This window comes from Manduca sexta, chromosome 26 (assembly GCF_014839805.1).
Source record: "Manduca sexta isolate Smith_Timp_Sample1 chromosome 26, JHU_Msex_v1.0, whole genome shotgun sequence".
NCBI classification, from domain to species: domain Eukaryota; kingdom Metazoa; phylum Arthropoda; class Insecta; order Lepidoptera; family Sphingidae; genus Manduca; species Manduca sexta.
In genome coordinates this window covers 20,093,928-20,108,369 of record NC_051140.1, presented here as the reverse complement: position 1 = coordinate 20,108,369, position 14,442 = coordinate 20,093,928, and the positions used below count along the sequence as shown (strand labels likewise).

The 14,442-nt window shown below is 32.5% G+C and overlaps 1 protein-coding gene across 1 annotated transcript in view; it reads left to right on the top strand.

The window, feature by feature from the left end:
• Positions 1-14,442, top strand: part of LOC115450589 (neuropeptide FF receptor 2) — a 73,147-nt gene that overhangs the window by 48,985 nt on the left and 9,720 nt on the right. The window contains exons 5-6 of the mRNA XM_030178645.2: positions 8,073-8,170; positions 13,018-13,186. Coding sequence (XP_030034505.1) covers positions 8,073-8,170; positions 13,018-13,186 — 267 coding nt within the window. The remainder of the gene's footprint in view (positions 1-8,072; positions 8,171-13,017; positions 13,187-14,442) is intronic.

The following is a 14,442-nucleotide window of genomic DNA, read 5'->3' as shown; positions in this document are numbered from 1 at the left end:
ATAATAAAAATATGTTTTATTTGTCTTCCATTTTATAGTTTCAAGATACATAACTTTGGTAAATACAGACCACAATAATATGATTATAGGCTTGCTTCTTTATCATATCATGGCACGAAACACACAATATGGTAAAAATGGGTGCCCTTGTCCTCTGCCTACCCCGTCGGGGAAAAAGTGGGAATTGTAATTAGTGTTCTTTTATAAAAAATAAATTTCGAAACCTAGTTAGAATATACGGGTATAGTTTAATATTGTATGTCCAACGACTTTTAATGAACCACGGGGCGAATGTTGATAACAAGAACGTAACCGTGTTAAAGCAAGATCTATAGTATGAATTGCAATCGCTGCAGACACCGCAATGCACTCGTCAACTTGAGATTTATAATGCATATAATACAATATACAATAATATAATTTTTTATTAAAAATAAATAACCGTATTTGTCGCTAATCGTTCGATATACATATGTATATATCGTGTATATGTATATGTACCTAATAATGATGGTATAATAACATTGTATCAATAACAAAAACATCCGTATTTCTGCGAATCGTCTCATTATATCTAATAGGTAAACAATGAGGACTAATAGGATAAAAATAAACTGAAAATGTTTGAAACAAAAAAAATATTCCTTAATATGTCAATTTGTACATTTAATTATATGCTTTGGAGAGCATAGCCGAGGCGTATAATGCGAAAATAAATCTTGGTGTAGTAACCTTATTGCCTTATAATTATACTGATTTTAATGCCATCTAAACTATATTAAGTTGTAAGAAGACTGGTTAGTCCAGGAATAAACAAGGTTAATTTTAATATTCAAATTTTATTCAGTATGTTCTTAAACTCCATTGCATTTGAAACACAAACATTTTTGGATGATAAAATTAATATTCAATCTCCAAAATATTTTCTAACGTGCTCATTGTCAAAAGCGTATCAAACAGTTTAAAATAAGGGCAGACGCACACTACACATGCAATATAAGTATTTTTTTTTAATTCTATTACACTTAATATACAAATGAATATAGGCGGACTCAATGCCATTGGCATTCTCTCACTTATAAGTACTACGTTATAAAACAAAGGACTTTTTGAGAGCGGTTTATTACACTTGATAGTGTCTGATCGTATAAAATGCAATAAAAAATCAATTCAATGCAGCTTTTCTTTTCATCTGTGCGAGTATACGAGCCAGCATATTAATGTCTCTAGTACAGTTATATACGATTTACTTAATATTTTTATGTATGTTTATATAAAGATAGAATAATCGATGATTGCTCGTAAAACACTAAAATTAAAATAAAAACAAATTAATCATGTGTGAACGATAAAACTTTATACTGTTTAGTATAATTCTGCGATTTATTCAGCGACATGTATAAAGGTGGTTTATTATTTCTACCTTAATTTTTTTTAATACGTGATTTTGTGCTGTCAGCAAAAACAAGCCTATAAAAAACATCACAGGACTCGAAAACTTTTGCAATAAAAAATCTGTTTACTAACTAATGCCTAGTGTCTACTGGGCGCGCCGCACCGACTCGCTTTAACTCGCCAGCCATACATATAATATAAAACAATGTCCATCAAAACGCGCCGCCATGCGCCAAGTAGGAACACCGCTCATCCACGTATCTATTTACACATATTAAAACAACAAAACTAGGTGTGTCTGTATATTCAAAGAAAAGTAATAAAAAAGAAAGCAATTAACTAACCTAAGAAGAGTAGTGTAAGAGTAGTAGTGATATTAGAATAGAACACAAATCTGTGTTTATTAAAATTATTTTCTATCTGTCTATTTTTCTCTTTGTTAGTACGCTCCTCGAAACGACTGAACCAATTTTCATGTAGTTTTCCCAGGTGGACTGAGTACGATTGTGAGCGGAATATAGATTTTTTTCATAAAAATACAAATAAACATGCTTTGATTCTGAACAAGTAGACGCCGGGCATAACATGATATTCTTTACTTTTGCGACAGTATTTCATAATACATTGAATAACTTGTTGAATAACTAGGCTTATTTTTGACAACAGATACTTAATGGGTACACATGTTGATTTAATTTTTCGACTTTCTGCAAGAGTAAAAGATATCTTTGAACCGGCAGCGTTATTCTAAAACAGTTTGAATAATAAAAACTTATAAATTTTACGTCCATGAAATACGAATTTTATTTAGCTCTATCTTCTAAATAGAATCTTATTCAAACCTTTAGTAATTGTAGTGTTTATATAAAACAAAAGCATTGAAATCAGCAAGCGTGAGCTGATCTTGTATTTATATTTGTACGGAATCTTCGACGTTTGATTCCTACACACTCACTGTGCTCACTCACAATTTCCCAGTATTTTTTTTACCTTGTACCTGTGTACTATTCTCGCCCTAACAAATACAAATGAAGAAAATTGGATTCCATGCATTTTCCGCGGCACCGTAATGCGGCCACGGGAGGAAAAAGCAATTTTCCTTCTTTTCGTTTCTTGACAAGTTTCCTTAACGAATTTTATGTTATCTTTAACTCTACATCGTACAGTTGCTATTTATTGTTAGTATTTATTACTATAAATGACAATAGTTGGTACATGCTCCGCATGCGCGAAAATCGTTCCCAATATAAAAATTCCAATGTTCCTCCTCCTCCGATGTTAATTTAATGCTGTTCTATTAGTGTTTCAAATTCAAATTCCATTCTGTTGTTTATACTCTTCTTTGATGTTCACCATTCAAAAAAATATAATAATTTAATATCAGTAAAAATAATAATACTATATTTTAGACGGCTAATACCTCTGTCCCCCCCGGAACCATGAAGGCTGCAAAGTCTTCGAAACGTTGGGAGAAAATTATTATATCAAAAACCACGAATCAAAAAAATAGTGTTTCATTTCTAACATTCGCGTACACATAAGACATCATTATCAGTAAGATATTTTATAAGATTGCAAAATCAGAGACAAGCAAGTTGTTAAATAATAGACAAAATGGCAGCAACAATACCCAGTTCACTTGAATTTTAAACATGGTTTTGTATCATCCTCATTATCATTAGATGTAAGTAAGAATGTCTCTTAACTCTCAAACTTTTATTTATCTCATACTTTTAACATTCATTTGAAATGCTATAAATATATGAGGTCACACATATATTTATATTCATCATTGAAAATCTTTTTAATGCTAGCTGAATATAAACACGAAGAATGTAAAAAAGAAAATTCACAATAGTTTTTTCGTGTATGTTATGCGTATCGTGGCTTGTACTTGTCAGGTTGCTTTTAGAATATTACAATGCTCGTACGAACTCATGAATAAAATTTGTTGCGCAAAATTGTCACAAGAAGCATTAAATAAATAACATTTTGTATCTATGGTAAAAAAAAAACAAATTTCGACGAGTTTTGTTTTGGACTTAATGGTTTTAGGAACAGAAAGACTAAGTGCCATACCAAAAGCAAACCTAAAACCTCTCGATTCATTTCCGATAATGTCAATATATACCTCAACCAGTACCTCAAAAATGCGGAATAAATTCAACCCAGCGTTCCATTCCCTCGGGGTGTGCCTGTCACCAAAGTATTGGAAATGTACTTGTATTTCCTGACCGTATGCCGAGTGAAATCGGTTTCGAAATACCTTAACTGTCGCTTCAAATCATGTTAAGTTCTTGATATTTGAAAAAATATATTTCTAAACGATATTATACAATAAAACTTTGTTTGAACACGTTTATCTTTGAAACCACTGTTCTGATTGTGAGAATTCCTTCGTTCTTACAGATTGCATTATTCTTGAGTATAATAGGCTATAACATACGGGAGAAGCGAGCAATAGTTTTATGAAAGAATTTCTAACAAAATTATGGAAATATATTTTTTTTATTTTTTCGTGCAGATGGTATTAACTTATTAATCTAAGTAGATTTGATGCATTTATTACGTACAAAATTTGTAACAAATATATTTAAGGTAACTATGAAATAAATTTATCACCATTTTATGAACCAACTATGACCAAAAAATATAATGGAACTTCGAAAATGAAGGTATGTTTGTACCACAACCCAATAATGCAAAACGTCTCGCGGCAAGCGATTTCAATAAGCCGTAAAATGCCGGCCGTTTACCACCTCCACGACATGAGCTATGCGATATAGATTTCATTTCTACAAAACGGCTTGATAGGTATGTCGATATTGAATTGGAAAACGGCTTTTGGTAAAATAGTTTCTTTACTACACGTAATATGGTTTACGTTACTATGTGCCGTTTCGGGTTGAGCACATGATTATACATCTGGGTAGGTATATACAGATATATTCGCTATGATATAAGGCAGCATAATTATGTCGTCATATTTAAATCCTACGGAACGATAAGACTGACTTGACGATTACTTTTCGGAGTAAAAATAGCACTAGAAATTCTATGAGTTTTAACAAATAACCTCGTGTTGAATAATATAAAAATTTAAAACTAAATGGTCTACGTATTTATTCATGAATTAAATTATTAAAGGCACGTTTAAATGCATGGCGAATGAATTGCGATATCTCTGTCGATAATCAGTTGCTTTCAAGTGCACTGGAATCATTTCTCCGTGCTTCCCTTCCCACTGTCTGGCTGAGATAAAAATATAAACTCACCGTGAGGTTTATTACATTCATTTTATAATAATAAAAAGACCATTGCGAAATCGAGGTTGACGGTAAATCCAAAGGCAAAAAATCATAAAACACGTTCTACGCTAAGCTTGGACACAAATTAAAGCTGAGAGAAGAATTTATTGCGAATCGCGTTAGATATTCGGGTGCTGTATATTTTTTATTAAGTTCTTAACTTTTTTATAATTACGACTTCATTAATAAACATTATGTATCTACAAAAATAATAAACAACATTATAGTTATAAACATACGACGTGAAACAATAAATAACAACATTATAACTATCATATTAAATTATTATATTAAGGTTTCTGAAGAAGTCCGAAAAGTATTAGTTATTAAAAGTCTTCCAATTTATTCGCATACATATTGTATTACTTATCTGGGGATGCGATAGGAATACTTCTACCCAAGTTATATTATCAGAGACCATGATTTAAAAACTCAACAATGTTCCAAACGTCAATACATACTAAAAATATCACATATTTTAAACAATATGAGTTTTTAATGACCATCAAAAAGCAAGATTCGCTTTGAAAATCCACCCTAGTAAGATTAATTTAATTTTATGGAAAACTTCTTAAGAATTCCTTTAAAACATTTGCCGTTACGGCAGCTCATTTAAATGAATGAGCTCCCTGTCTTCTCATGTGACTGAAATTTGTTGAGGTTTGGCACAATAAGGCGTCATGCAAACGCTGTTGTGTTGTTGCCAAGAAACACTACCCTATTACGAAGCGTCCTTGTAGGAACAGTTAGTATTTGTATCAACAATTTCATCAACTTAACTGTCGGTGTCATAATAATTTTGTGTTTACAGCGACAAGTTGACAGTTTGCCCGTTTTCGTCTCGCCTCGTTATTAGGAGTTGGTTATTTCTTTACTTTTGCTGGATGTAAACATCCTAAATATTAATTTAGGACTTTTTTATCTGTGTGTCTTATTTTATATAAAACTCTTCATCACTCATGCGTTTCATTCGTTAGTAAACGCACAAACTAAAATATACAAACATCTTAAACTTTTCATACCGGATCTTTTTCATATTGCGTTAATAAATGTAATCATATACTTGTCTTCTTAAAACCAGCAGTTTAACATATGTAAGTTATTCTAATTACATGTAAAATAAAAAAGTTTAATTAATAAAAAGTAAGTAATTTTTATTTGACATGCCCTTATTCCACTTTTACATAAAGAGAATTTGTTGGTGCGGTAACATCATTCCTTATGTCAGAAATACACTCACGCACACGCAATATGAACTACAAAATTATCAGATAATCGTAAAACTTAAACAGAGATTTTTTGTTAAAATATTTGATATTCATAGATGATTTTTGGCACAATGTTGGCAGGAATACAGACGAATATATGATTTCATTGAGTAATGCAATGTAAAAATGAACCTATATATTATAAGGATTACGAATACAATATAATATTATGTGTAATATAAACATAAATTATATATCTTACTCAATACCCTAACAATACAACCGATATTGGCAAACTAATATACATAACACATAGAAACGACATCCAATATTATTTTCGTACACAATACAGTGCGTAAATCCATAGCAAATATTTTGGAAGTTCGGTCAGAGCATTCATTCCGGGGCACATCAGATTTACTGGCATAGCATTGTGTAGCATGCAGTAAAATACTAATGATAAACAATTATCATCGAAAAATAATAAAGTTTGTATCTTGACGTTCAAGAAAAGTTAACTTCGATCGATCCTAACTTAATATCGCAAATAATGCTCACAAAGCGCGGAAGATTAACATTATCAAGATGATGAGTTTGAAATTATTGTAATGCATTGATCAATAATAAAATTTGTTTTCCGGCATTTCTGTTTCATCTATTAATACTTTTGTCACTGTTTAAATTATTTCGCGATAGAATTTTATTTGGAGCTAAAAAAGGTACGCACTTTTACCTTAATTGCTGTTTTCGCATCGACGATGTTCTTAAGGGCTTGATAATGATCATTGATTATTTGGAGATATATTTACTCATTTATCCCCTCTTTAAGGAGGCGACCAACACGATGCAATATTTTTTGCTTCGTGCGCATTGCAACGCAATATTTTTTGCTCTAATGTGCGCTAACCCTAATTACATCCAAACTAATATATCACCAATGTCGCACCAAACTGTTGTAGCGTTTCCTTTATCTCATTTTGTTTATTTTCGTATCTATTTTAGGAGTCATTTGTTATTATTAACCTTACGTTTGCACAATCGTTTGCGTTAAATTTTTCGATATTATAGGCAAACCGGTTGATTGCTGCTAGACCAGTCGATTACGGCAAGTTAAAATACTAATTTCATTATTTAATCTCACAGATCTTGTAGAGATGAAAAACATTTAATTCAAATTAATTTGTGGGTTCAGTGCCATAAAACGTCGTTATTACTATTATGAGATCAACAAATATAATGAACATGTCATACCATTATTACGATTAAATAGATGAAGAGCCTCATACCACAGATTTCAATACACAATCCTGACTTATAGATCGACACTAAAAATGGAGGAAACAGAATAAATTTTATTCGACATGTATACATAATGTTTTGACTTATATCGGCTGGTTTATTCGAGGTTGAGGATGAGGGTCGTTCATTGAAATTGGGTGTTCAGGAAGGCAGACCAATCTATAATTAAATTTTGGACAGAATATTATGTAGCTTAATATTTGTTTTCATTTTGGTTACGGTAGCCTACAAATTTGACAACATTTTTAACAAAGAATCAAATCGACTTAAAAACCACTACAAGTAAAAAAATTAAAACACAAAAATTTAACCTTCCTTTCAAATATTGCTTTTTATGTTTAAATATTATGCACATTAAATATATTTCTTGGACTCTACCTAACCTACCTACCTACCTACCTTGGTACCTAATTCAATAATATTAATAATAATAATATCAGCCCTGTATTATATACTTGCCCACTGCTGAGCACGGGCCTCCTCTACTACAGAGAGGGTTTAGGCCTTAGTCCACCACGCTGGCCTAGTGCGGATTGGTAGACTTCACACACCTTCGAAATTCCTATAGAGAACTTCTCAGATGTGCAGGTTTCCTCACGATGTTTTCCTTCACCGTTAAAGCGAACGATAAATTCACAAAGAATACACACATGATTTTTAGAAAAGTCAGAGGTGTGTGCCCTTGGGATTTGAACCTGCGGACATTCGTCTTCGCAGTCCGTTCCACACCCAACTAGGCTATCGCCGCTTCCTAATTCAATAACCTCGATGAATTCAAACACGGTCTTGAATTCGAGTAAAAAAAAGTTTACTATACTATCAGTAATTTATGGACTTAAAATTGCATTTCCTTTGCCAACAGGTTCAATAACAATAATGTCGTACGCGTGCATGGGCCGGACGCTGTGCTCCGTGCGGCCGCCGTTCGACATCGACGAGGGAAACATTAGTATGCAACAGGTATGATGATACGGCATCGCAGAGAGGTTGAGAAATAACTATTAATTGCAGAAGCTGCAGAATCAAGGCCGTGAGACCGGAGAAAGCAACATAACCGTTCCTCTCCCTCTCTAATTGTGGTAGCGATAATGTGCTGTACCCCGAGAAAAAAAGGGAAATTAAGCAAGACTAAAAAAAGGAAACTAAATTCTATGAAGTAAATGTCAGTAGATAGCCCGTAGCAAGTCAGTTTACAAAATGTAGTCATACCGAACTCTTTAAACTTCTTATTCCGGTCAAAATTTTGCTTATTTAGAAGCATGTTTGTGGTATGAACTAGGGGATACTAGCTTTGATACACAAATAGATACAGTTTGTTAGGTTTTTCCCAATCTAAATGTGGTAGAAAAGCCTGCTTGTGTGATACCTACAACGCTTATCTTAAAATGTGGGATTATCATTTAATAGGTAATAAAAATTCTCCCAACAATAGTTTAACATTCATTGTAATCGTTGAAAATAAGATGTTCTAGATAACAATGTTGTTGTAATTGTGGGTGGGACACGCATTCATTCCTAAACAAAGCCTCTGCGACGTTGACATGGGAATGTCGTAATTTATGGATAACGAGCACAATTATTTACTTATTAGCTTTTGCACGTGTAAAAGATTTTCTGGGATAAAATACCCGCTTTATATTTTCCCGGAAAAAAGTAGTCTATACCAGTCATTATAATTTAACTTCCTATTAGTGAGAAAAAAAATGAATCGGCTTATTGGTTCTTAAAATTAGTGCGTTCTAACAAACATTCCAGATTTAGATATTAGCCTTTCCATGCGACTCTTTTGTAAAAACATCTTTCGAGTGATAAGGGTCAACTTGAGCATATTCTGAGATCAAAAATAATCATACGTGATTCTCTGATTTAGGTATGCCTATGTGCCATTTTCCAACACATTCAGCGACATAAATAAGTTGAGATATTTCTTAACTCTTAAAAAACATTTTAAGTTCAAAACAGGAACAGACATTTTTAGAAATTTCCACATCAGATAATATAATAATTTATAAGTTTTTGTTCATTTATTTTATTAGGGGCCGATTTTACAAGTACATCTTTTTCAAATAAAAATCATCCTTTAAATTAATAACATTCTGATTGAATATAAAGGTGAGATAATTGAACAACTACTACTTGTTCACACAAATGTCTCTAGCAAATTTTATTTGATTGAAAAATCAACCCTACGTTGTTAGCCTCTAGATCGACTGCTGTAAAAATATAATGTACTAGTTTTCCGGGATAAAAGTCCCGCTATATATTTTCCCGGTATAGAAAGTTCATAAAAATCCGTTGAATAGATTTTGAGAAAATCGATAACATACAGACAGACAGAAAAGGGGATTTTTTTTATAATATGTATAGGTATTTGAAGATACAATAATATAATATTTATTTAAAGGTACAATAAGTAATACGATTATAATTTTACTTTAGTACGCTGTTTAAAGCCAATTAATATATAGATATTCAAGCATAGGCTTTAAGTAAATACTGAAATATGGATTCTCGAAATCTACTAAGCATTTCGTATTGAGTACAAGTGGTACAACTTCTGGAAATTAATAAATTTCGCGTAACAATGCTTTTTAACCTTAAATGCTAAACGGTTTGTAAATTATCAGCAAACATCAAGAATTTTTTCAATACTCCATCAATTGCGCGAATTTTGCTTTTTATAAATGTAATTGTTAGTAACTTGTATATAATTGATAATTAACGTTAAATTTCAGCAAAAAAGATTGAAATTGTTAAAAATACTATTAAATTTTTTCAATAAGTTTACAGGTGTTTCACCATTGGTCCTACATTTAGTTAAACTGGACTGATAGCTTAAAAGGTAATTTTATGTCCCGTTTCCTATTGTCCTTACTCGGCATAATAATAATAATATAATATCAGCCCTGTATCATATACTGTCCCACTGTTGATAATAATTATATATAGTATCATAATTTGATGGCAAAATTAGTACAAAGAACGTACTTCAAGCGACATTACGTCATTTAAAATAAAACTTTGCGGATGTTATCGCGGTTTTTATATTATAATTTTCTCTCGACGTTTCGAAGACTGCAGCCTTCATGGTCACCCTGTGGTAGACATTACGTCATTCTACGTTTGTCAGAATTACTACAAGAATACTATCTAACTTGTTACTATTTAAACTGTGATAGGTCTTTCAACATGTTTATATATCAGAGTCACAAAGAATACACACTACAGTCGAACTTAAAACTTCCTCCATTTTGAAGTTGAATAACAATAATGCAGACATTTTTCAAAGATATGAATGTAGTATCTTATGTCCATGAAGGTCTCTCTGACTTATTAAAAATTCTTCATTTTTATTACTCTTCTCTCAATGTACAGACATACCGGGTTGAGCTGTTTTATTAGACATATAGATAATTCTCGCTTTGCATTGGGCTACTCACTTGCACCTTTACGAATCTATACTAAAACAAATTACAGTCCCACTTAGTCAGCTCAGTGTTTTAAAGTGAATTCCATTTTATCACCAAACGATAAATTGTTTGAATCCCATACTTTATAGTGTACTTTACCTATTGTCATACTTCTAAACAGGAACATCAAAGACTTCTGAGAACACACGGCCGTCGAAGTCTTTGTTATTGTATACGTTTTCTTTCAAGTGCGTTTATAGGGTATCCTAAATCGATGGTTCGATTTGTCTATGTTTTAACATGTATATGTTCCATACAAAATTTTAACAGTGAAAGTTCCGTATTATATTTTGTTAACGTCAGTTAACTTTTTAGTTTGGCAATTGAATGACGACAATGTAACCGATACGATCACTCGTAAACAATAGCAATCATTATACAGAGATTTTACTAACAAACTAAATACTGTGTGGTACTAATAATAATAATAATAATACTCCATTACGCTCGTAATCTATTGTAAGTATTTTATTACGTGACTACCGTGGCAATATTATTTCCAAGAAAATAAAATTAAAATTATGGATATATACCGATTTTCCAACTATCGGAGATACGCAATTATTATAATTTATTTGGCAACATTGACAAATCTGAATAAAAGATAAATTTGAAAAAAGAATATTCTTTATTTAAATTTAATTTCTTCTTACCCTAAATATGTTATGTAGTGTATGGTATCGTTATATCAAACGTACGAATTATAAATGACAAATTCGTGTGTTTGCTATAGGTGTGATAATGTAAACACTGATTCTTTGATTAGGGGGATGAATTTAACAGGATTTAAAAAGTATTTGAAAAGTGTATGCCTGCATATTTTTTTATTTTTACTTACCCCTTAATTGCGAGCGGCGGCACGGGAAGCGGCAAAAACAGTTGTACAGTAACATATAACAAATTTCATACGTTCTCATACCATTATTGTTTACGCTGCTCGCGACGCCGCTCATGGCCGAGATGTAAAAGTATATTGTTAACTATACTATGAGTTTTATGTACAATGTGAGTTATATTTATAATTAGTCTACATGCAAAGACGTAGAATAATGCTATTAGCTCCAATTTCTATAAGTATCAAAGGTAAAAAGCGGAGGCGTCAAGTGTACTGGTGGGAATGGGGTTAACATAATTTAGAACAAAAAGCTAAACACCATAGACTATGTATGGTCCCGCTAACCTCAAACATTGTGTTGCGGAAGCTTTATACTCTTCGGTATGATAAAAGCCGCAGTGGTTATCACGAAAGCTCTTATTTGAATGCGTTACCACGCACCAAATTTGTACGTGTCCGTTAATTAATTTTTGTAATGAGGTAGGAATACTAATATGAGGTAGTTTAACATGTGTGTATTCTTTGTGAATTATCGCTTGATTTAACAATGAAGGAACACATAGTGAAGTAACATGCATAGATACTTGAAAAATTCTCTATGGGAATTTTAAGGGTTTGTGAAGTCTTGCAATCCGCACTAGGCCGGCGTGGTGGATTAAAGCCTAATTTCTCTCTCAGTAGTAGAAAAGGCCCATGCCTAGCAATTTGAAAGTATATAGGGCCGAGCTGATATTATTATAATAATAATAATATTATTATTACAATAATTATAATAATAATATGGGTTAAAGCCTTTACTTAGGTTAAGCTTAATCTGACCCATAATGCAGGGGAGCTTAAAGCCTTATCGGAAATTCCAATAACAAAGCAGGTATGTTTTTCAACTGAAAAAAACCGGGTTGTTGCCATTTTATTCGTACATAAAACTATATTTTGAAGTTTAAGCTACATATGTCTAGATTTTTAATGCGAGAAAACAAAAACTTATGAGAGAGTTTTTACCCAAGGTGTTTCTTCAGCGAACATTTCTTTCTTTAAACGAGGTTAATGTTTAGGGGTTCCCAGAGCCTTAGCTTTGACCTTTGCATCACCGACCTCCATGGGGTATGAGTCACCACTTACTATCAGATAGGTCGTCAGCTCGTTGGCCGCCGTAGCCTATGAAAAAACATACATCAATAATTTGTACTCCGTTATTTTAAGAATGTGCAGATATTCATAGATCTATTATACCTTGAAGACACACTGCTCGTTATATCTACTGTTAAGAACATTAAAATCTCCTAAAGCGAAGTAAAACTACTTTTTTTTACTAAGTTCGTCCGGAGGGCGCGATTTACGTATTAAATAGCGAAACTTCACCCCGCCCGACACCCTAATCATTAAAACACAAACTTTGTAAAAATGATTTAACTGTGTGAAAATAAAGCCGAATTTTGTAAAATCATTAATAAAAAAACACCTTTCTATTAGGATGATTTACACTTATACTTTCTCGTCAGGGTCTTCGCCTGATGAAGGAGAGGAAGCGGGTGGCGTGGATCTTGCTGCTCCTGGCGGTGCTGTTCGCGCTCTGCTGGATGCCGTACAACATCATGCAGCTGCTGCTGGACATCAGCGTGGTGGATGCCAAGGATCTTAGCGTTTATCTGCCTTATGCTTTATTTTTAGGCAAGTTTTAATAAATATTCTAGCTCTTATACTTCTACTATAAAAAACGTATCTTTGTCCCGAAGTTTATACATGAGTGGATCATGATCTGGATTAGTACATCATAGTTTCTTTTTATTATTTCTCGATATGAACTTTTATTCCATAAAAAGTTACATAGAGGCAGAAGTTAAGATAAACTTAAACATATATTTTATTTTCTTACTATCAACGCCTAAAATGCCAAATCAAGACATGAAACATTATTTAGCTATAGATACATAATATACTCCTTACTTCCTTATTTTTAATAACATTATAAATGCAAAAGTTCGTAAAAATCTTTGGATGTTTTAAGTGAACCCGGAAACAGCGAAACGGATTTGGGCAAAATTTGGCACGCATAGGCTACTTTTATTCCAGTAACTTGCTCCCGTCGGAAATAATTAAATTTTTAATGATTTTTTTTTCTTTTAAATAGAATGTACCGGCGTCTTATAACGATTTCGGGTCTTTTGTAACAGGAATGTCCTTTAACCGGAACGAAGCCGCGAGGAACACCTAGTAAATGAGTTTGAATTATCCATATTCCTATTAACCACCTCCCACGTGGGAAGAGTCCCACTCGACCGTATTGCAAATTTTACAGCTGCAAAATCCACTTCCAATTAGACAAATTAAAATCGATCTGACAGGTTAGGGCAGATCAACAATTGACCATTCCATTCGGCCGAAACATTTATAATAACCGGCTTTACACCTCACCGGATCTGACGGAAAACAAAACAATAGCGAAAATGTTATATTTGAGTTCTCAGAATATCTTTTTATGTTATATATTACTTTCTCTAATTAACGTATCACACAGTAATTTATTAACTATATTATGTAATAACCTATAATTTTATTAAATGAGACCTGCAATGCTGAATAGTTGTGTATGCACTTACATATTTAACATCTCGCTGTATTATGTAAATATAGCAATTTTTAATTATTATAAGCAGTTGACTTTTGCGAAGGTTGGCGGAATTGTGCAAGTCCGTCACAATTATACATACTCTAATAAGGCAAAGTTGTTATTTTAAAATTACCGTTTCAACGTAATAATACGTTTGAATCAGTCCATTGCAGCTGCTAAAGTGTTTACAGCTCTTCATACAGCTTGTAATTTGCTTTTGCATTAATTGCGGCGATAGCAGAGACGTTATATTTATCTAAAAGTTTGACTAGCTGGGAATTACCAGTGTATCAAACATCATTCATGTTAAATGACA